The 22,869-nt window shown below is 41.6% G+C and overlaps 1 protein-coding gene across 3 annotated transcripts in view; it reads left to right on the top strand.

Moving 5' to 3' along the window:
* The window catches only part of mtor (mechanistic target of rapamycin kinase), a 133,853-nt gene that overhangs the window by 82,225 nt on the left and 28,759 nt on the right, over positions 1-22,869 (top strand). For all 3 annotated transcript variants that reach the window (XM_044117457.1, XM_044117467.1, XM_044117449.1), the window contains 13 exons: positions 2,668-2,768; positions 2,875-2,990; positions 7,369-7,446; positions 8,447-8,554; positions 9,778-9,903; positions 10,770-10,901; positions 13,547-13,662; positions 18,396-18,513; positions 19,091-19,288; positions 19,371-19,471; positions 19,637-19,733; positions 20,939-21,037; positions 21,122-21,244. In XM_044117457.1, coding sequence (XP_043973392.1) covers positions 2,668-2,768; positions 2,875-2,990; positions 7,369-7,446; positions 8,447-8,554; positions 9,778-9,903; positions 10,770-10,901; positions 13,547-13,662; positions 18,396-18,513; positions 19,091-19,288; positions 19,371-19,471; positions 19,637-19,733; positions 20,939-21,037; positions 21,122-21,244 — 1,513 coding nt within the window. The remainder of the gene's footprint in view (positions 1-2,667; positions 2,769-2,874; positions 2,991-7,368; positions 7,447-8,446; positions 8,555-9,777; positions 9,904-10,769; positions 10,902-13,546; positions 13,663-18,395; positions 18,514-19,090; positions 19,289-19,370; positions 19,472-19,636; positions 19,734-20,938; positions 21,038-21,121; positions 21,245-22,869) is intronic.

Raw genomic sequence — 22,869 nt, 5'->3', positions numbered from 1 at the left:
GTTACTGTGGCTGGTTAGTGGCTCTCTGGAAACAAACTGGAACTGTTTTGGTGGAAGAATGGCTTGTTGTGTTGTTACCAGGGCAACAAAGACAGGTTAGTTCAGGCTGCAGTGTTGTTTATAAAAATTTGACTTACCTTGAATCTGCCATAGAATTTTGCCACATGGGTTTGATTAAATGTTTTTATCTTGAATTTAGTATCTCTGTCGACGTTACATATTGTTTAAAAGTTTGAACATGTCCAGTTTAAATCCAATACACACTATAAAAATAAAAAACTTGATTGGTTCACTTTCGTTTTTATTTATATAGGACCAATTCAGTACCAATGTCGTCTCAAGGCACTTTACCAAACAGTCTGATTGACTACAGAAATATATATTCAGTTCAGTAATATTTGATTTTTCTTCTAATAAAATAAGTATTGTGTCAATATTGAAATTTGTGAAAGGTTTTTATCTAAGGCAGCCCAGCCAGTCGCAGGGATCTTCCTCAAGCGACTGGGAATTTGAGACACTCACTAAAAACACAGAAGAACTGATCCAGTAACACGTTTGTTCAAGAAGAAAAACTCTGTTGTCAAAACTACCTCCTCCAAGCGGTTACTGCCAAACACATTAGACTCCAGAACTTCAGTTTAGCCATAAACCTCTATGTCAAGCTGAAATTGGAACTGTGTCAGTAAGTTTCACTGTCTGGTCAAGTTTATGTTTAAAACCTCCAGTCAGACTGCTGCATAATGAACCCTAAATTTGATAAAATTTCCACAAGTTATGTCTACCATGCATGCATAATTACTAAAATAGGATGCTTTTTATAGGACTACTTCATACTAATTAACAATGAGAATTAATTTGGACACTTACGGTACTAATTATGCAACACAATCACTTAGCTTTTAGATTCTTCGACTTTTAGGCGACCCCCGCATATTTTATTACCTCTCCAGTCAGATAATGTGTGGCATGAATAAAACCTTTTGTAATCTCCTCTGTTTGGGTCTCATAAGTGTTTCTGCTTTTTATGTGATTAAAGGTTTCAAAAATCTAATTGGTTTGAAGAAACTGTGACCAATGTAGAATAACTCAGTTCTGCTTTTATTTGTTTGCCTCCTTGAAACACTAATATTCATCACAATACCAAGAGCCTTAGTAAAATAGTTATTACACTTGGCTTTTGATGACAGATTTGTTAAATTATGTATTAGTTAGGGCTGCAGCTAATGGCTGTTATGGTGATCGATCAAAGGGTTTGTGTCCAGGATGTGTGGGGTCTGTAGCAATATTTACTGCTATTTACCTGACCACGAACTTTGACGAGCTTTGGATGGAGGGAAGGTCAGCAGTTTGAACTGTCACTACCACTGACGATTTAAACACTTGTTTCTAATTGAGTAATAATCTACACATGCACACAGTAAGCAGATCGTTTTTGTAGTTATGTAACAGACAGATGGAAAACGGCTTCACACAAATCAAACAGACAACTCTTAGCGGTGGATCACTCAGCTCGTGCGTCGATGAAGAACGCAGCTAGCTGCGAGAACTAATGTGATTTGCAGGACCCCCATCCTAGCGGTCGTTTCCTCAGACTGCTCCTCTGCCTCTTTCAGCTTAAACACATGGAGCCAGTTTGATCTGCAGCACAATCAATCCATTTTTGTTGAATAATTAGTCTTGGTTACACAAACATTTCCCCTAAGGACACATTTGTTTGTTTCATTATGCTCAGTCTCAAACCATTTGAAACGATGAATGGTTTGAGATGTTTTTTATGCCAACAAAGAAATGAAAAATATACATTGGAAGATGTGATAGAAAGGGTGGTTTTTATCTCTGCTGAGGTTTTCTTACATCTTCAGCCAGAAGTGCTCATCTGTTTCAGCTAACGTTGCCTTTAGTACTATCACTAACAGCAAAAGTAAAAGTAAATGTTAACAGTATGTATTAGTAAATAGAAATTAACATTTGGCATGCTGTCCATTATAGCCCTCATAAATGAAAGCCAATACCGTAAGTTGCCGTAAGTTTGTTCTTTTTGATGCTTTGTAGCACTCCTGCAGTGTTACAGTACTATCTGTGGCTGATCTGTCCGATCATCAAGATGAATCATTCAGTTCACCAGCCATGTTTCCGTCAAACTCTCATGCAAATTTAAAATGTCTCAAAAAACAAAATGCAATCAAGGCGTGTTTCAACCAGGCCAAGCAAAACAACTTCCTCAGATCCAATGTTAATTTTAACACTGCATCTGTTATTCTAACTTTATTTAGTGTAGTCTTTTTACAAAAATATCATTTAGTTTTAGTCAAAATTTAGTCATCAGATGTGTTTTAGTCTTAGTTTTAGTCAACTAATTATGATGTAATTTTAGTCAACTAAATCTGCTGTCAATTTAGTCGACAAAATTACATGTAAAATGTAAATAATTTTGAAATAACACAAAGTAAATCATGTTTTTAACCAGTTATGGTATATTGTTATTGACGAATATGTAATACATACAAAAACAGATAAAAAGATGTTCAGATGTCTTTATTTTTCTGACATTGCTTTCAACAATAACAAAATATTTCAACCAGTTGGCCTGTTCTGTCTGAAAATTATATTCACTGTCAATAACTATTTGCATTTTGCAATCATCATAAGTTATTCTTTTTTCTTTAGGGGTCAGCTGCACCAGCAGTGCTGTGAAGAGTGGACGCTGGTCAGTGAAGAGACGCAAGCCAAGATGGCGCGTATGGCCGCTGCAGCTGCCTGGGGTCTAGGTAACGGCCATGTTCCCTCATCAGTCATCAATCAGACAAAACGTTATGGAGGGTTACACCACATGGTGTTTAGCTATTTATCAATCGGTTTTCTTGTGTTTTTCAGGACACTGGGATAGCATGGAGGAGTATACATGTATGATCCCCAGAGACACACACGACGGTGCTTTTTACCGAGCAGTTCTAGCTCTCCATCAGGACCTCTTCTCATTGGCTCAACAGGTGCGTTGCATTATTACTCAGCCACATAAACGCGGAACAGGATGTACTTTGAAGGTTTATGTTTTTGAAAGTGTTCTCATAACGTCTCACAGTTTTTAGAATCTGTCTGGCCATGAAGTTCATGAAATTTTGCTTAATCTTTCTGATTCCATCCATCCATCTTCTTCCGCTTATCCGGGGTCGGGTCGTGGGGGTAACAGCTTCAGAAGGGATGCCCAGACTTCCCTCTCCCCAGCCACTTCTTCCAGCTCCTTCGGAGGAATCCCAAGGCGTTCCCAGGCCAGCCGAAAGGCATAGTCCCTCCAGCGTGTCCTGTGTCTTCCCCAGGGCCTCCTCCCGGTAGGACGTGCCCAGAACACCTCACCAGGGAGGCGTCCAGGAGGCATCCTGACCAGATGCCTGAGCCACCTCAACTGGCTCCTCTCGATGTGAAGGAGCATCGGCTCTACTCTGAGTCCCTCCCGGATGACTGAGCTTCTCACCCTATCTCTAAGGGAGAACCCAGACACCCTACGGAGAAAACCCATTTCAGCCAACACAACCCTACAACATCCAGAGCCTTAAGGAACTCCGGGCGGATCTCATCCACCCCCGGGACCCTGCCACCGAGGAGCTTTTTGACCACCTCGGCTACCTCGTCCCCAGAGATTGGAGAGCCCAACCCAGAGTCCCAAGACTCAGCTTCCACAATAGAAGGCATGTTGGTGGGATTGAGGAGGTCTTCGAAGTATTCTGCCCACCGGCCCACAACATCCCCAGTTGAGGTCAGCAGCACACCATCCCCAATGTAAACAATGTTGGTGCTGTACTGCTTCCCCCTCCTGAGACGCCGGATGGTGGACCAGAATCACCTCGAAGCCGTATGGAAGTCTTTCTCCATGGCCTCTCCAAACTCCTCCCACGCCCGAGTTTGTGCCTCAGCAACTACCCAAGCCGCATGCCGCTTCGCCCGCCGGTACCCATCGGCTGCTTACGGAGTCCCACAGGCCAAAAAGGCCCGATAGGACTCCTTCTTCAGTCTGACAGCTTCCCTCACTGAAGGTGTCCACCAACGGGTTCGAGGGTTGCCGCCGACAAGCTTGAGGCCACATCTCAGATGAGCTGCCTCGACAATGGAGGCACAGAACACGGACCACTCAGACTCAATGTCCCCCACCTCCCCCTGGACGTGTTTGAAGTACTACTGCAGATGGGCGTTAAAGCTCTGTCTCACAGGGGATTCTGCCAGATGTTCCCAGCAGACCCTCACAAAACGTTTGGGCCTGCCAGGTCTGACCGGCATCCTCCCCCACCAGCGGAGCCAACTCACCACCAGGTAGTGGTCAGTGGACAGCTCCGCACCTCTCAGTCAGGACCCGTCCCCCCACCCGTAGGCGGAGGGAGGCTACCCTCTCGTTCACCGGGGTAAACCCCAACGTACAGGCGCCGAGATGGGGAGCAACAAGTATGCCCACCCCCACCCGATGCCTCTCACCTTGGGCAACTGCAGAGTGGAAGTATGTCCAGCCCCTCTCAAGGAGACTGGTTCCAGAACCAGAGCCATGCGCTGAGGTGAGACCGACTATTTCTAGCCGGAACCTCTTGACCTCACACACTAGCTCCGGCTCCTTCCCCACCAGAGAGGTGACATTCCACGTCCCAAGAGCTAGCTTCTGCAACCGAGGATCAGACCACCAGGGTCCCCTCCCTCGGCCGCCACCCATCATACAATGCACCCGACCCCTTTGGCCCCTGTCACAGGTGGTGGGCCCATGTTTCCTCTTCGGGCTGAGCCCGGCTGGGCTCCATGGGTAAAAGCCTGGCCACAAGGCGCTCGCCATCGTGCCCTCCCCTCCAGGCCTGGCTCCAGAGTGGGGCCCCAGTGACCCGCGTCCGGGCGAGGGAACACCAAGTCCAAAGTTCTTGTCCATCATTGGGGTCTTCAGGCTGCACTTTGTCTGGTCCCTCACCTAGGACCTGTCTGCCTTAGGTGACCCTACCAGGGGCATGAAGCCCCAGACAGCATAGCTCCCAGGATCATTGGGGCACTCAAACCCCTCCACCACGATAAGGTGGCAGCCCAAGGAGATGATCTTTCTGATTATTATTATTATTTCCTTTTTATTAACACTTCAGCGTTTTTTCTGTTGCCCAGAGAGGATTAAACTCCTCTCATTGACTCTTGACGCTTCATTAATAATAGTAATAATGAAATGCGCAAGGTTTGTTGGTTCTTTCTCTTCTTTTTCCATGTGGAACACTTTTGATGTGAAAATGTTATGTAAGTGAAGCTCATTTCAGCATTGAGCTGCCGAAGCAGGTGACTCCTCCCGTGGTCTGTTGGATGTTAAGATGATGGTTTTCCTCCACTTTAAGGAAGGTTGGGCTTTTGTCAATGAGCTCAGACTCCCTGGAGCTGGATGTGCTTAAAGCAAATGGAGAACACACAGACAGCATGCTTCAGCAGCCGACAAACAGTAAACAGTTGCTCATCCAGTTGCCCTGTTCTTGTCCTTTGGAGATTTGCTTCCCATGACTGTCCTTCTCATCACAGACATTCTCCCTCTAATTTTGAGATTACATCCAGGTGCGGCTAGTAGGTCTCTGAAACTGCCTAGTGCCTGAAGAATAGCTGGAGCTGACAATGTAACACACACACACACGCACACACCCAGCACAAAGGAGAAGAGAGGGGGCTTAAATGTGCGGTTTTCCAGATGGAGTGTGACATTTTCACACAGAGCTTCCTTTGATTCAGTGGGCTGCAGCTTTCATCCTTCACTTCCAGATATGTGCTCCAAGGGTCATGTTTGAGTAAAATTTCTCGAGTTTATGTTATAAGAAAAAGTTTTTTACTGGCCTTTGTTTTGTTATACATTTCTTTTACTACCTTATGTAGCATCTATTCCATGTCACAGTGTTGTAAGGTAATTTAATTTAAATGCAGCAAAAGGCATTTCAATGTGCTTTACATGAATTACAGGAAATCTGAACATAAGAAAAAATAAAACAGCAAAAAAATTACTTCACAATTTATAAACTAATAGTTTCTCTTAACCCTAAGGTTGTTCTATCTAGTGGGCTTTGTTCCTGTTCTGGGTTGAGTGATGTATAAAACTAAATGTTCCTGTTCTGTGTTGCTAACCACAAGAAAAATAAGTACACCATAGGTTGTGCTCCTTTGTGTTGGCTAGTGCATATAATTCCAACAAGATTCACTGAAATTATTGTCTGAATTGTAACGCTATAAAACTCCTGGGGAACTCAGACCTCCACTGTTGGTCATTTAAAAGAGCCTTCTGTCTTCATGGCTCTAATAACAAAGTTATGTCACAGAGCCTTGATCTTATGTGAATAAATGCAGCTTTACGTAAGAGAGCAGAGTGCTGGTAAGCTGCTGTTTTGTGCTGCCAGAAGCCAGACACTGCATTTACTGGGAGTCGTCTGGACTGCACATTTGCAGCTTGGCCCCGGCGCAGTAATTTAGGAATAAACAGCACTAGAACTGCATGGGGAAACATCTTCATTGTCACCTCGTATCAAGCCCAGTGTCCTAACTCCACGTCTTGTTATTTGTGCTTCAGGATGTTTTGGCATGCCATCCCTGCTTTCCCTCCCCGTAAAAAAATATATTGGTGGGAGTTGTTAGAAACAGCTGTGTGCCCCTCCGAGAGCTTCCTCAGTTTTCTCCTTTATTTGCTCTTTCTGATAATAAGAGCTGCCAAATGATGCGGCCGATAAGGCTCCAGAAATCGTTGGACAAATATCTGCGTCCTTGGTTGTCCCTTTTGTATTATTTCCATCATCTGTCTCCGTCAGGAAGTATTTCCACTCCTCAGGGCTCTTACTGGGGAGTAAGAGCAAACAGCCCATCGGCTGTTTGCCGACTCTGTGGGTGTAGATAAGTTCTGCATTTGTTGGAGAAGTCAGATTCCTGCAAATGATTCAGCAGAAAGCAGAAATGCCTACAAACAGGATGCTAACCAAATAGTTTTTAGGGGTGAATCTATGTGCAATATAAATAATACATATTATTTTTATATGTTTATAAAAATAACCTCTGGAAATACAAAGAAAATGTTTTTCAGAGTTCTCATCTTTTTTATTTTTAATCCTTTACTTTCTACCCCTTCTGCCTGTTTATTCCCCAATGTGGACACATTTTACAAAGCTTTCTGAACTTCATTTATCATCCAAGTTCATGGTTACATAAATGCCGCATGGCTGTTCTCAACACTTCTTCTCAGCACTCTGCTCAGAAGATGTTTTATTGGAAACATAATTATTGAAATGTTGAATTAATCTGCATCTTTATAATTATTTAAAATCATATTGCAAATATCTATCATGAAAAACGAATGATGTAATGTGTCTGTTTTTATTTCTGTGAATAACCTAGTGCATTGACAAAGCCAGAGACCTCCTGGATGCTGAGCTGACGGCCATGGCTGGAGAGAGCTACAGCCGTGCCTACGGGGTGAGCATTCATCACACCATCGACATAAGATCACTTTTCTTTTCTCATTACAGTGAACCCTCACTATAACATGGCTCATCTTTCACAGCCTCGCTGCTTCGCTGAGTTTTTTGTGCAGTTTCTTTTTCACAGTGCATAGTGTTCTGCGTTCTGATTGGCTAAACAGTCTCCATGCTTCTTCTCTCCCTGTGTGCCAATGACGTTACGGTATTTAAATATACGTAAAACATCTTGGCAAATATTTTTGCCCAGATGAAAAAAGAGCGACAACAACTACCGATAACTATGTTCTTCTCTCGAAAAAACACAGGCTTCAGAAGAAAAAGACACTTGGGAGCAGAGTCAGGCCACAGCGTCACAGTCAGAGGAACAGTGAAATACGCGAGTCACATTTTGTCCCAATTTGTCCTACTGATGACTAAAATGATTATTTTACTGTAGTTATTTGTAAGAAAGCGTTATATTTGTTAAAAACAAAATACTTAGGCCTGAAAACTGTTTTTGTTCTTTGGTTTCAATGTAGAGTATTTAATTCTGCTGTATAATAATTGTAAAAAATAAAGGTAACTACTTTACGAATTTTGCCTAGCACGGGTACTTTTTGGAACCTAATCCCCACAAAAAACAAGGGTTTACTGTATATCAGAAAAACAGATTCATCCCATGGTTCTCTGTCCCACTCAGGAGTGGATTTTTTATAGCAGTTCTTGAGATTATCAGTTAAAAATAGAAAACAGCACGCTTGATAAAATCTAACCCTTTTGATTCTTGTATAAATAATTTATACAGTGCACCTAATCTTAAAAACTCTTCATCAGATGGAACTCTTTTGGAAACTAAATTCTTGGGTCAGCAAGTGAATTTTATCTCAGTCAACTTTAATTTTTCTTTCAGATTGTTCTTTCAATATATTTTCCTCTTCTGTACCATATGAATGTTTCAGTTCCAATAAAGTGAAAGAGTATCGCTTAAGGTAACCGTGTGTGTGTTTGTTTCCCAGGCCATGGTGTCCTGCCAGATGCTGTCTGAGCTGGAGGAAGTGATCCAGTACAAACTGGTGCCAGAGCGGAGGGACATCATCAGGGAAACTTGGTGGGAGAGGCTGCAGGTACTCAATGCTCAGAAAAAAACACGCACGCACACGCACACACACACAGCTTATAGCAGTTCAAATCTTCATTCATGTGTGCAATTCAAGCATGCGATGTGAAGCAGATGCTGTTGCTAATGGAAAGCATCCCGTTTGCCAGCAGACTCAGCAGTGTCTCAGACTGATCCATTGTTGCTCTCAGTGTTTCTGCTCTGACGGGCTTCCAGATATTGTTTCTATAAATATGAAAACTGTTTTAGAGAGCCCAGGAGTCCTGGCTTCTGCAATCAGTGTTCCCACAAGACAATCAGCAACTTTTAAAATGTTTTCTGGGATCAGTTTGATACAAAGCTTGGTTAGTCTTTGCTTTATGACAGTGATGAATAGAAAAATAGAAAACCACATTCAGCTGCATGTCCAAACAACTTGAACATTTTCACGTTTTTCGAGTTAACAAAAGGGGGTTTTATGAAACACATCAACACAAAGTATAAAAGTGCAGAAGTGTTTGTTGACAGGATTGCTCTAGTCTCCACAAATCTAGCCTTTGTGGAACTGTGGCAGAGAAGAAAGCCACTGTCAATAACAAGAAGAACTTCTGTTTACAATTTGCTGCAAGCCATGCAGCGAGACAGCAAACATGTTTCACCATGTAAGATAGTGTGGTCAAGGATCCTCAAGGTGAATGAAACAAACTGCATCACCCAACAGTTCCAGGGTTTTCTGATTAATTTTATTTGGTTTTTAACTCTCTGACAACCATCCGCTCTCCCTTGAGCTTCCAAAAACACTGGTTTTAAAGCCAATTGGCAACACATCTACACATAAGTGGACCAAGCCACAATTAAACAGGTAAAAAAAAAAATCTAACCAGAAACAAGAATAACATTATTTATCTAATTTACAAACACATCAGCATAATGAAATAGTCTGGAAAATAAACCCTGTAAAACAAGATAACTCCAAAATAAGAATAAGGGACAAGTGGTGAAGAAAAACTGAACCACTTTGTCACACACCAGACCAGATTGAACCTTGATTCAAAAAACGGTGGAAGAAAAATAATACTACACACCCCCCCTTGGACAAAACGTCCCACCATATTACATGGTGGTAGCAGGGTCATGCTGTGGGGAGTTAGGGCTCACTTCTCTTACTATGTGCTTTCTTGAGTTTCAGTAGCTGCTTCCTTGTTCAACCACTGCTAAATGAGGGTTTGTTTTCTGTGTGTTTTCCTTCAGGGTTGTCAGCGCATTGTGGAAGACTGGCAGCGGATCCTGATGGTCCGCTCTCTCGTCATCAGCCCCCATGAAGATATGAGAACTTGGCTGAAATACGCCAGCCTTTGTGGCAAGAGCTTACGCCTGGTCAGTACGCCGACATATTTATATTGGATGGTAATCGACCATCTACTGTAATCAATAGAAGCTCTCCAGGATCCTATTCATTATCATTATTAATAATCAGGCAGAGCAGACTTCTAACTTTCCTTAGCAGGAAATTATGTTTCGGCTCAGAGGATTATTATAAATTAAACTTCATTCAAGTTTTTCTAAGCGGCCAGTAATAAAAACAGTGAAGCTGACACTGAGTCATGCTGTGTGGAAACTTAAAGAGCATATCTTCTTAATGAAACAGAGGATTTGTTCCATCTTTAACCTCACTGGTATTCCAATAAGTTGGAGAAGATGGTAGAAAGTGTTGTTATAATTGACCACAATTTAGAATCCAACATCACTGAATGTGCTGCCATTGGAAAATAGAAAGATGCATTACATCACCAGTAAAAATCTATTTGCAGTTTTGGGGGAGCGGGGTTTCTCTAAATTCTCCCTAGGTGTGAGTGTGCGTGTATATAGTTGTGTGTCCTGTCTGTTTCTGTGTTGCCCTGCGACAAACTGGCGACCTGTCCAGGGTGACCCCGCCTCTCGCCCGGAACGTAGCTGGAGATAGACACCCCATTAGGGACAAGGGTGAACAGAAAATGGATGGATGGATGGATGGACGGATGGATGGATGGGGGAGAAAACAAACCCTCCTTATTGAGTTTATGTCATTTTGATATCTTTCTTTTTCTTTCTTTTGCCTTAACCCCTGTTCTAGCTGATCGAAAAAGTATTTATTCACAAACCCTTAATGTCTTTATCTGTTTGTGTTAAAGTATATGTATGAAAAACAAAGTTCTGTTCTGTTTGTCGAGTAATTCTGCTAAATGTGCTGCATTCCCCTCTAGGCTCTGGCCCATAAGACCCTCGTGCTCCTCCTGGGTGTTGACCCCTCCAAGCAGCTCGACCACCCGCTGCCCACCACCCACCCACACGTCACATATGCATACATGAAGTACATGTGGAAGAGTAGCCGCAAGGTAGGAAAAGCCACTTGGTCACATGAAATCTGGTCAACACTTTGTTTGTTTCAGTGCAATATGTCAGTATTGTCAGACTGTCTCTTTAGGGTTTCATTCAGGTTTATTGACAAGAGTGTTTGAGATTCAAGGCTTAAGAACAATTCTGTAAAATATGCACATCATTTAATCTTATTTCTGTTTTTGTAACCTTTATTTATCCAGGATTTGCATATGATACTAGTACAAGTTACAGGATACAACGCAAGAGCTTACGCCTGGTCTGTGCACCGACACATTTATATTGGATGGTAATAAACCATCTACTGTAATTAATAGAAGCTCTCCGGGATCCCATTCATTATCATTATTAACAATCAGGATTTGTATGTGTTTCTAATACAAGTTGCAAGATAAACGTTTGATATTAAACTGGAAATATCTAAACAAAATTTAGCAACTCAACAGAAAAAGGTTCAGTTTAAGAAAATCAGTTTTCCAATAAAGGAGTCTAAAAGAGATCCAAATTTACAGATGAAAATATCAAACTTTTCATATCCTCTGTAGATTAATAAAACTACATAGTTCTGCCAACCTCTGAAAAAATATCCTTAGTATTTGAAGAGTAACCAATTTAAGAAGCACAAATCATAGCAGTTGTGTGAAGATCTTAATGTACTCAAAGCTTTATACTGTACAGAAAAATACACCACAACTGTTGTCTTCTAAGGCTTATTGACAGGCAAAAAAATCCCAGAACATACAGATCACCAGAACTGTGATGTTATGCACACTTAAGTTTGTCACTAAATGAATCTAGAAACTAATCTAGAGTGAATTAAACAACATGCATTCAGATAATGTCAACATTAAGCTGTATTCTTCAAAAGAAATCAATATGCCAGTAATAAAAGTTCAGCATTTTTACCAAATGCTTAGTATTTCCCCTAAAAAGACTACCAGTACCATATTTTTTTCCTCCGAAGAGTTTTTGCGGTGCTAGTGGCTTATATTTTTTTGCGACAGCAGGCAGACAGGAAAGAGGGCGAGGAGAGGGGGAAAGACATGCTGCAAAGGTCGTCGGGACCGGGAGTTGAACCTGGGGCGTCTGCGTCGAGGACTAAGGCCTCCAAACGTGGGGCGTCCTAACCCCCTGCGCCACCACAGCACGCCCCTACCATGTTTATAAGATTCTTATTTCTTGATAATATCTCTGGGCTCAACATACCAACATTGTCTGACATATGGTAACAATTTCTGAAAAAGATTTTTGTTGTTCACATTAAGAGTCCAATTGAAGCGGAACAGTTTGAGGTTTGTCAGCAGCCAGCATCATAGTACACCAAACTCAGTAAAGTATGCTGTCATCTGCACAAATGAACACTTTAGCTAAGAATTTAAACAAAACAGGGCCTAAGATTGAGCCCCTTGGGACTCCTTTTGAAACCTTCTCTTACATAAACAGACTATGTATTGGAAAGGTAACTCCTACATCATTAGATGTTCCTTAAAGGCATTTAAAACATGAAACTGCTCAGGCTGTTTTTTTGTATTTCTAGATATAAATAACAAAGTTAAAACAATGTCAGATTGATAAAAAGATTAATATTACTACTATAAACACACAAGTGAATTAATCTAACTTTAAAGCCTATCAAGATGCATCACTTTTTTGTATTTCTTATCTATTATTTTAAGTTTTATTTATCATCTCTGTAGAAACTGTCAGTATAAAAAGTATTTTTTTGATTGAATTGATAAAAACGCAAAGAAAAAGAGCAGCTAGAAGGTTGTGATGAGTATTGAAGAATGTGTGTGTCCTCTAACTAATGTTTCTTATAAATACTGAATAATTATCTTCATATCCAATTAAAACAAACAGCAAAGTATTGATGTTGAAAGTAGACACTGCTTTTCATTAGGTAATTCCTGTAGTAGCAGCGTCATCCAGCCAACTTGTTTCACCAATGTGGCCAACATTTTCCTAAACACTTTGAGAACATTAGTCACAGATTCAAGGATTACATAAGTAACTGGTTGGGTTAACCAAACAAAAAATCTAAAACACTTCACACAGCAAGAGGAAAACATTAATGATGATAAATAGCTATAGAACTCAGTTTTTAATGCTAGTTTTTTATTTATTTTTAAAAATGCAAAGGTGGGTCAAACGTAAGTAAAAACAGCTGTGGGTGATCTAAAGTTGTGCTTTCTAACTCTCCACTGCTCCAGCTTGTTTCAGTTTTTTTTGTGTGATGTCTGTGGAACAGGTGAACCAGTTCAGAGCATAACTTCGCTGTTTTCTGCTTTGATAGAATGAGCAATGCAAGATGGACGTCCCCACAGTCAATGGGAATAATTCTCAGTAGAAAACCAGCTTTCACATCACACATAATAATGCAGTATTCTTTAATATTTAGTTTTTGCTGATATTTGGTAACTAGGGCTGCAGTTGGTGGAACCAGAACAGATGCTGTTTGGCTGCCAAACGTATAGCGCCTGTTTGTTGAAAGTAAGGGTCTCTTTTAGGGGTTTAGGTAAGTGTGAGCTAATGCTAACACAGCCAACTGCATTTCTCAACAGATATAAAACACAGATTAGTAGAGGGGATACAAATGGTTGTAAATGTTAAAAAGCTGACTGCTGACTATGTTGCGTCTTGACAGATTGATGCCTTCCAGCACATGCAGCACTTTGTCCAGGGAGTCCAGCAGCAAGCCCAACATGCCATAGCAGCTGAAGACCATCAGCGCAAGCAGGAGCTCCACAAGCTGATGGCCAGGTCTGTTCATAAGCAAGAGGCAGCAGCCACTGCTTCAGTAATGGCTACAACAAAAGCACAAACAGTAGAAATGTTAATGAAATGGCAGATTGCCATGTTGGTTTTTTTATGTGCAGATGGACAGTTGGGCTCTGTGGTAACTTCACCGAGGATTCATTAGCAATGTATTTATTGTTGTAATTTTCCAGAAAAATTACCCATCTTACATCACAATGTTCATAAGACTTCATAAACTGACATTTCTCAGAAACTCATTTTTTGAACGTTGCCCATCTGGTTTCAACTTTTCCACTTCAAATCATGCTCTACATTTTACAAAAGTGATAACTTTCCACTCTCATCTTTAAAAGCCTTGCAAATGTATTTACATGCACATTTTATTATGATACAGCGAACAATGTTTTTATCGGCTCGACCAGCACAAAATACCACAGTATTGTGAACTATTAAATATCCGTCTTACATGTTTTTTACTGAACAATACCTGAGCAAAGTTCCCCTCCACCAGCTTCAGATCAAATCACATTGGTGACAAACCTTTGTGCAACAAAAGTTTCTTTATGTTTAATACATTTCTGTAGAGGTCATCAAAGGTCAAGCAGCCCCCCCACATTTTCAAAATCAAATGAGATTCATCTTGGGTTCCTTAAGGCTCTGGATGTTATGGCTTACGCGACTGCATGGAATATTCCCCCCAGTTCCCCTGCCAATCCAGCGGAACTGCTCCCAGTTCCCCTGGATTGGCAGACTGGGATGATGGTCCCCCTGTTCAAAATGGGGGGTTGGAGGTTGTGCTCCTATTACAAGGGGATCACACTCTTAAGCCTCCCTGGCAAGGTCTATTCAGGGGTTCTGGAGAGGAGGGTCAGTGGGATAGTTGAACCTCGGATTCAGGAAGAGCAGTGTGGTTTTCGTCCTGGTTGTGTTACACTGGACCAGCTCTACACCCTCAGCAGGGTCCTGGAGGGTTCTGGGAGTTCGCCCAACCAGTCTACATGTGTTTTGTGGACGTGGAGAAGGCGTTCGACCGTGTCCCTCGAGGAGCCCTGTGGGGGGTTCTCCAGGAGTATGGGGTACCGGGCCCTTTGATACGGGCTGTCAGGTCCCTGTACGACTGGTGTCAGAGTCTGGTCCACATTGCCAGCAGTAAGTCGGGCTCCAGGGCTGCCTTTTGTCACAGATTCTGTTCATTACTTTTATGGACAGAATTTCTAGGCGCAGCCAGGGTGTTGAGGGGATCCGTTTTGGTGGCCTTAACCACGGAGCTTTTTGAGGTGATGATGTGGTCCTTTTGGCTTCATCAGGTCGTGATCTGCAGGTCTTGCTCGAGCGATTCACAGCTGAGTGTGAACAACCGGGATGCGGATCAGTGCCTCCAAATCTGAGGCCATGATCTTGAGTCGGAAAAAGTAGAGTACCTTCTCCGGGTTGGAGGTGTGGGGGGGTGTCCTGCCCCAAGTGGAGGAGTTTAAGTATCTCGGGATCTTGTTCACGAATGAGGGAAGAAGGGAGTGGGAGATCAACAGGCGGATTGGCGCAGCGTCTGCTGTCAAGTACCGGTCCGTCGTGGTGAAGAGAGAGCTGAGCCAAAAAGCGAAGCTCTCGATTTACCGGTTGATCTACGTTCCCACCCTCATCTATGGTCATGAGCTTTGGGTCATGACCAAAAGAATGAGATCGCGGATACAACCGGCCAAAATGGGTTTTCTCTGTAGGGTGTCTGGGCTCTCCCTTAGAGAGAGAAGCTCAGTCATCCAGGAAGGACTCAGAGTAGAGCCGCTGCTCCTTCACATCGAGAGGGGCCAGTTGAGGAGCATCTGGTCAGGATGCCTCCTGGAGGTGTTCCGGGCACATCCTACCGGGACAGACCCAGGAGACGCTGGAGGGACTATGGCTCTCTGCTGGCCTGGGAATGCCTTGGGATTTCCCTGGAAGAGCTGGAACAAGTGGCTGGGGAGAGGGAAGTCTGAGCCTCCCTTCTGAAGCTGATAGCACAGCGACCGACCCCGGATAAGCAGAAGAAAATGGATGGCTGGACCTTGACTTTTGGTGACCTCTAGAAACGTTTGAAGGTTAGTGGGTGGGGCAACTTCCTACACGTTTGAACTATGAAAAAGAAGACATCAGTAGAGGGAAATGAACTGAAATTCTGTGGCAAGAATTGAAAGTTGATATTTACTGGTCATCTTTTTCTGGACCTTTTCAGTTTTAGTTATTCTGTTCTGAAAAAGGGAGTAAAAAAAGTTAAAGTATTGTCTTATCAGTGCTAAATGGAAATGCATTTCACCCATTTCATAAATTTACTAGTAGAAATATTAAGTAGATTTTTTAAAAATCAAACCAAATCTTACAAAAAGTCCACTGAAGTTTCTGCTTTTAAAATGAGGAAATGTAAAAAAAAAAATAGTTCAACAGATTTGAAAGGGCTTTGAAGGCACTGTAAATCTCTGAAGTGCTTTGAAATTCTTGGTAACAGGAGAACCAATTGAAGAAAACACTGGCATATTTTTCTGATTCTGGTTTGACGATAGTTTGGAACTTCATCAAAGTCCCTGAATAGGCTGTTTATTCCTCAGACTATCAGGGCTAGGGTCAGCTGCGTTTGGTCTTGACAAGAGGATAATTACCTTGTCGGCGTTTCATTGGGGTTTTTTTCTTCATGTTCGTCAAGTAACGCAAACCAGCCAGAGGTGCGGCTTCGCATCAGACAGGTATAATCCAGGTTCCAGTAAATCATACGCCACATGTGCCAGCTGTGGCTGGATCCTCCCATCCTGTAAATCAAACCTGACGAGACTGAAGCATGACAGCAGGCTGAAAATGTGCTTTTTCATTTTCTATCTGCCACGCAACAGCTTTCTGAGGAATGCATGTGAGGAGAAAACACCTGTATAAAGTCACCAGGATGGGCCATCCCCCTATCCTCACACACTTTAATGAATGCAGGTCGGCTGCTGGTACGGAGCACAGCTGGATTTCTCATGTTCACATCATCTCGGACAACACTTCACTCTGACTCAGTAGCTCTGCTATCTGCTTTTCTTTCAATATATTCTGTAAAACCCCTGCATGTAAACAGATTTTGGAAGCAGTTTTGGCGTAAATCCTTTGCTAACACATGGGAAAGCAAAGAAATGATGTAATGGCAATGGGAAAATTTATTAGCGGACCCCTCCAAACAGTATTCACACTATTGATAAATGTATGCATGAAAAATCTGTGTTTGCCATTTGCTCGAATTAGCCTAGGTGTGTAAATTACACAACTCAGCCCCACGAGTCACAACTAGTTGGACTTTTGCCTGTTAGCATCTGTTTATGCTTAATCGAGGCCTGTTCTCCTCGGTGAAGTTTCAAAGCTCAAAACATAAGCGACAGAACCAATTAAATCTTTTTTTGATGAGTTGGTGTAACATTTCCAAGTTTTCAATCATTAAAAAGTGTAACTTTTCTCTGGTAAATTGCGATAAGTTTAAGCCAGTTGTTCTGTGGGAGTTAACATTAGCAAGTGTAACATTTTTGGAAAAGAAGTAACCTTTGTACTGCAGTGTTTCCTTGGTTAATGGTTTTCTCCAAGAGAGAAACAAAGAAATTATTTCCATCGTTTCTTTTGTTCATATTTAGAAGAATCGCATGAGAAAAAGGTTAGAAACTGTAAAATTTGAAATAACATTCCCAAATTTGCGAAGAAGTTTTGATGTTCGATTGTTGTAGTTTTTGGCTTTTTTGAAAAAAGTCATGTGAAAAGGTGAGGTGGAAACATATTTGTTTTGACTTAGTGAACGCTCCCATCCATTGATGAGTCCTTGCCTTACTAGAGACACAAATCTCAGAAAAATATCTAAATCCATTCTTCCAGTACGGAGCGGAGAAACATCATGTTTCTGAGATTTTTCGCAACCTTTACATCCCGTTTATTCCAACCAACCTCCAGTCAACAACTGACAAAATGACTCTGCATTTATTTCCTCCAAACCAGTAAATGGAAACACCCCTAATTCACTTTCTTTTTCTTTTTTTGTGACATTTCAAAGGTTTGCTCAAAAATCACATGACATTGGATGGATACATGGTTAGAAAAGCACTGAACCATTAGTGCTATTTAGAGGAAAAGGAACACTCTAAAAGCCTATTAAATGAAGGATGGATTTCAATGTAACATCTAGGTCAAAGATGACGCCAATGATTTTTATATCACTGCTGGATGCACAATGAATGTTGTCTTGGTTGAAGGACTTCAGTCACTTTGGTTTTCAGTTTTTATGTCTTTATGGCATATTTATTGTCAAGTTAACTGACTGGATTTCTCATGTATTGTCAATGAAGAAACCAAGGGTTCACCAACATGCAATGTGAATTTATGTGGAAGCATTTATACAGTGAAAGAAGTGAACCTTGTGGTACTCTTTATCTGACTGTGGTTAGATGTATTAACATGAACAGACTGAAATTTGCTCTGAACTCCCAACAAAGCAAACAGTGATGACTTTAACATTTGACTTTAGTGACTTTTATAATCTACAAAATGTTTTTTTCAGTTAAATGTTTGAAAATATCTCTAACAGTTTTAGTTTGTACAGTGTTATAATGGAGGCTATCTGTGAATGAAGATTTAAACTACTATAAGCTGTGTGTGTGTGTGCGTGTGTGTGTGTGCGCGTGTGTGCGTGCGTGTGTGCGCGTGTGCGTGTGTGTGTGTGTGTTTGTGTGTGTGTGTGTGTTTTCACCATGTAGGTGCTTCTTAAAGCTGGGGGAGTGGCAGCTCAGCCTGCAGGGCATCAATGAGAGCACCATCCCCAAAGTCCTTCAGTATTACAGCAGTTCAACAGAGCATGACCGCAACTGGTACAAGGTCAGTCGCCGTCCCCCACCTTCCTACATGGTGCCAGTAAAATCCAAGCTGTGTCAGAGAGGAAATCTCCATTGGTGAACATTAGACACCCCATGTTGTCGCTTTTTTTTTTTTTAGAGCTTTTTGATTTTCATGTCTCATTTATATTCCTTGTTAAACGGAAGTATTTTGTCTGTTTGTTTTTAAGGCATTAGCTAATGACACCGTTGTTAGCATTCCTCCACTGTGTGTATGCGTTTGTTTGTAATACCGCGTTGTGATTTCTTACACATTCTGCTGCATGTTGGCGCGCAAGACGTAACTGACAGCATCCGGTACCGGTCCGCGGCCCAGTGGTTGGGGACCACTGCCCTAAAAAATAGCCACCCAAATGTATGTGTTTGTCCATCCCATACTTTCCTCATTTATCTTGAGCAGCTGGTTTCTAAAATGAATGTAGACAGGTGGTGAGCTTCCTGTATCAAACTCACAGCTCTGGATCATACATTGCTGTTCTGTAGGAAGAAGTCTGTCCAACCCAAACTGGAAATGATGTCACAAATAAACGTGGAAATCATTTTCCACTGTTTCTCCGCAGGCCTGGCATGCGTGGGCCGTCATGAACTTCGAGGCAGTGCTGCACTACAAGCACCAGAACCAGGGCCGCGATGAGAAGAAGAAGCGACGACATGCCAGCGGGGCAAGCGCTGCCAGCGAGGCAAGCAACAGCGACAGTGAGGTGGACAGCGCCGACCACAGTCCCATGCCCTCACCGGGCCAGAAAAAGGTCAACGAGGTGAGAGCCCACCATCTGCTTCTGTGTAAGCTACTGGTTTGGTCTGTCTGAAAACGTTGCCTTGTTTTCTGGCCTTTGATAGGACCTCTCAAAGACTTTGCTGCTCTACACAGTCCCTGCTGTTCAGGGATTCTTCCGCTCCATTTCCCTCTCCAGAGGAAATAACCTGCAGGACACACTCAGGTGAGAGAAATAACTAGAATTCAAACAAGGCAAGCGGTCAGACTTTACTGTTTATGTGAAGGCCTGGCTGATTTCCCCATGTTAATGAAGGGTGGCCCTCTAGTGGCTGATATCACTCTTTGCCCTGAGAGGAGAGGTGGGTTCACTGCGTGTTTTAACTTTCAGGGTTTTGACGTTGTGGTTTGATTACGGCCACTGGCCTGAGGTGAACGAAGCTTTGGTGGAGGGAATCAAGACCATTCAGATAGACACCTGGTTACAGGTAATGTGCACAACCATTTAGTCTGTTTTTTGCTTTATTTTTTATTCTTCTGCCCATTGGTGGAAACGAAGACAGAATCAACACTCTTAAAGCAAAATAGGGTCAGCCCTAAATCAATCCTAAAGAGAAAATTGGCAGAAGATCAGTAAATGTTCCCATGTTATCTCCATTTCATGATTGTCTCGTTTTCAACATGTACATTATTTTCCATTGAAAAAATAATCAGAATAAACAGAGAAGGGAGCAATGTAGCAATGACTGGCCAAAAAAAATGATCATAGACATCCTTTTAAAGTAGTAAGCCTTGTAATCAAGAAAATTTGATGTTTCTATTTCTATCAATAAAAATGAAAATAGTTGACAAATAGTTTTTAAAAAAGTATTGAACTGGGTTTCCATGCAGTCTTGGAAAATATAAAATTAAGGATTTTCCATGTTCAGATAAGTATGGAAAAAAAAACCCTCTTGTTTATGGAGAAAATTGTTAGTTTTCTAGAATCTTTCTACAAACTCCATGTTTGCTGCAAAATAAAAAAAAAGTTTTTAAGAACAATTTCTTTTCCTCACACAGTAAATTATTGGCCTTATCTGTACAGACTTTTTGAAGGCATGGAAAAGTATGGTGGTATGCAACTTTTGTAAAATCAGTTTTTTGCGTATTTGCTCAAAATTTTACCATGTTGTGAGACCATAAACTGGTAATGTGTGAAAAGATTAATCTCCTCCATGAACTGCTACTCTCTGGAGTAACTCACTGCTCCTAGTCAGAAACGACCAATCAGAGCCAACAGGACGCTGTCAATCACGCGCACTCCTCTGTGTGCTAATGGCAGAGAAACAGCTTAATGTTCCAGGAAAACTATTTCTTCTCCTTTATTGGCCATGCTAACTAGCCATAGCAATCACAACAGGCTATGTTGTGGAAAGCTAGCTCTTGTCTAGTAGAGATTATATAGAGATTAACGATGATTGACAGCGTTAAGCTTCTTCTCTTGGCTCTGGTTGGTTGTTTTTGACTGAACTGTATATTTATGTCTTATATTTTTCTGTTATGATAGGGTGGCAGTTCTAACAAATATGTAAAACCATATTTCTGTAAAAAGTTAAATATGGCAGTTTAAAATTGAGGTATGCAGAAGGGCTGATTTAGTCAGACTTCTGTGGCGTGTTTTGAACGTATTGAGTTTTTTGTTTTCCTTTCCCAGGTGATTCCTCAGCTCATAGCTCGTATTGACACCCCTCGAGCACTGGTTGGCCGTCTCATCCACCAGCTGCTGACTGATATCGGCCGTTACCATCCACAGGTACTCCGCAATGGATTCTCACCTACACAACATGGAATATATACAACACTACACTTTGTTGAATGTTTTACTATTTTTTCTTAGGCTTTGATCTACCCGCTCACCGTGGCCTCAAAGTCCACCACCACCGCCCGGCACAATGCTGCTAACAAGATCCTGAAGAACATGTGTGAACACTGCAACACCCTGGTTCAACAAGCAATGATGGTAGAGACTGAATTATTTACAGAAACCGTTATCCTTCCACTATCCAGATTTTAGAATAGAAGGAAGCAAAGTGAAAGATTATTTTAATCACAGCTGAGCACAGATAACAAAACAAATGTTGGAATTGTGAACTTCATTCACTGAATGAACTCATTTCAAACGTGTTGCTGGCTAAAGGACTGGAGCAACAAATGGGTGAAAAAGCCAGGCAGTCCATAAAACATGTAACTGGGAGAACATGGAGCAGGCCAGATGTGATCAGCTATTAAATGTTATCTTAGAGAGGCAGAGGAGCTGCAGTGTGAAGAGAGGGTTCAGTGTGTCAAAAACAACATGGAGGCTTTACATCTGAAGTGAATGACATCACCAAAAGATTCACTATTTGGACATATTTGTGTTGAGGACAAGGCCACAGACCTTTGTTTAAAAACCGCTGCCTTCGAGCCCCAGACGGGGCCCCACTTTGCAGGATTGCATAAATGGAACCAGGAACCCAGATTTCACATCCTTGTTCCACACAGACGTTATTTTTATTTCTCGAAGGCTCACAGTTTGGGTCACATTAATTAAAACAGGGGTCCAACACGTGGCCATTTGAGGCCCTTGGAATAATCTTGGCCCCAAACTGCAGATCAAGAATGATACAAACTGTTGGAGACTTTTTGTAATTTTTTTGTAACGAGTTTCCATTGTAGGTTTATATATTCCTAAATGGAAATGTTGATCAAAACTCGAAAAACTTTTCTTTTAGCAGCATTTTTTTTTTTCTTTTATTGTTATTTTGTGGTAAGTCAGGACCCAAGCAGCAGAGGCGACCCCAGAAAACTTTTGCAGGGCTCCCCAGAACAAGCCAGTAAATATTTTAGGGGGGAACAGCTAAAGAATAAATAGACGTATATTATTTGTATTTGTATTATTGTTGGATTTTACATTTATGTCTCCATCTAAGAAGATGAATTTGTATGTCTTTCTAGGACATGAACATGATTCTTTGGGCAGCATTTTCATGAGGGGGCCATGGGCCCCTTATTTCCCCTACTTGGGATGTCTCTGGCAATCCAAAGACTTTTAGCTCAACTTTCGATTTGGCCACGCCATCCATTCATGATACTTGGGTTAATTGAGCAAATGTTTAAAAGGAAATTACTGCTGGAAATGCACAAAAATATTTTATGGATTAAAAAATTTTAAATGAAATGGCGGAAAACATTAGGACAATTATCAAACTAATGTTCTGTATGTTATACTGTTGCTATATAAAATATTTTGTTCTCATTAAAATATTGCAGTTCAACGAGAAATAACTCACAGTAATATTATTTTTCAGTTTTTATTTGGGGGAAAAATTAGATTTTGTCCCAAGTATTTTCAACGTTACGATTTCTGCTGCAGGAAGTTTGAACAGGGCTGTGTAGAATTAGGATTTGGGTTGAAAGCCCAGAATCTGTTTCTGTCAAGGAAAACATCCAGTCCTGGCAGAACCGAAATTAAGTTGTGTTTATGGTCTGGTGAAACCAAACTTGGAACTGTTCAAGGTAAAGAGAGACTTCTCTTGTTTTCGCTCACATCACAGTATTTATTCTAATCAACAAAACAGTGATCTCATCAGGAACATTCTGAATGTC

Source organism: Gambusia affinis, linkage group LG01 (assembly GCF_019740435.1).
Source record: "Gambusia affinis linkage group LG01, SWU_Gaff_1.0, whole genome shotgun sequence".
Taxonomy (NCBI): domain Eukaryota; kingdom Metazoa; phylum Chordata; class Actinopteri; order Cyprinodontiformes; family Poeciliidae; genus Gambusia; species Gambusia affinis.
This window is presented reverse-complemented; position numbering and strand designations above follow the sequence as displayed.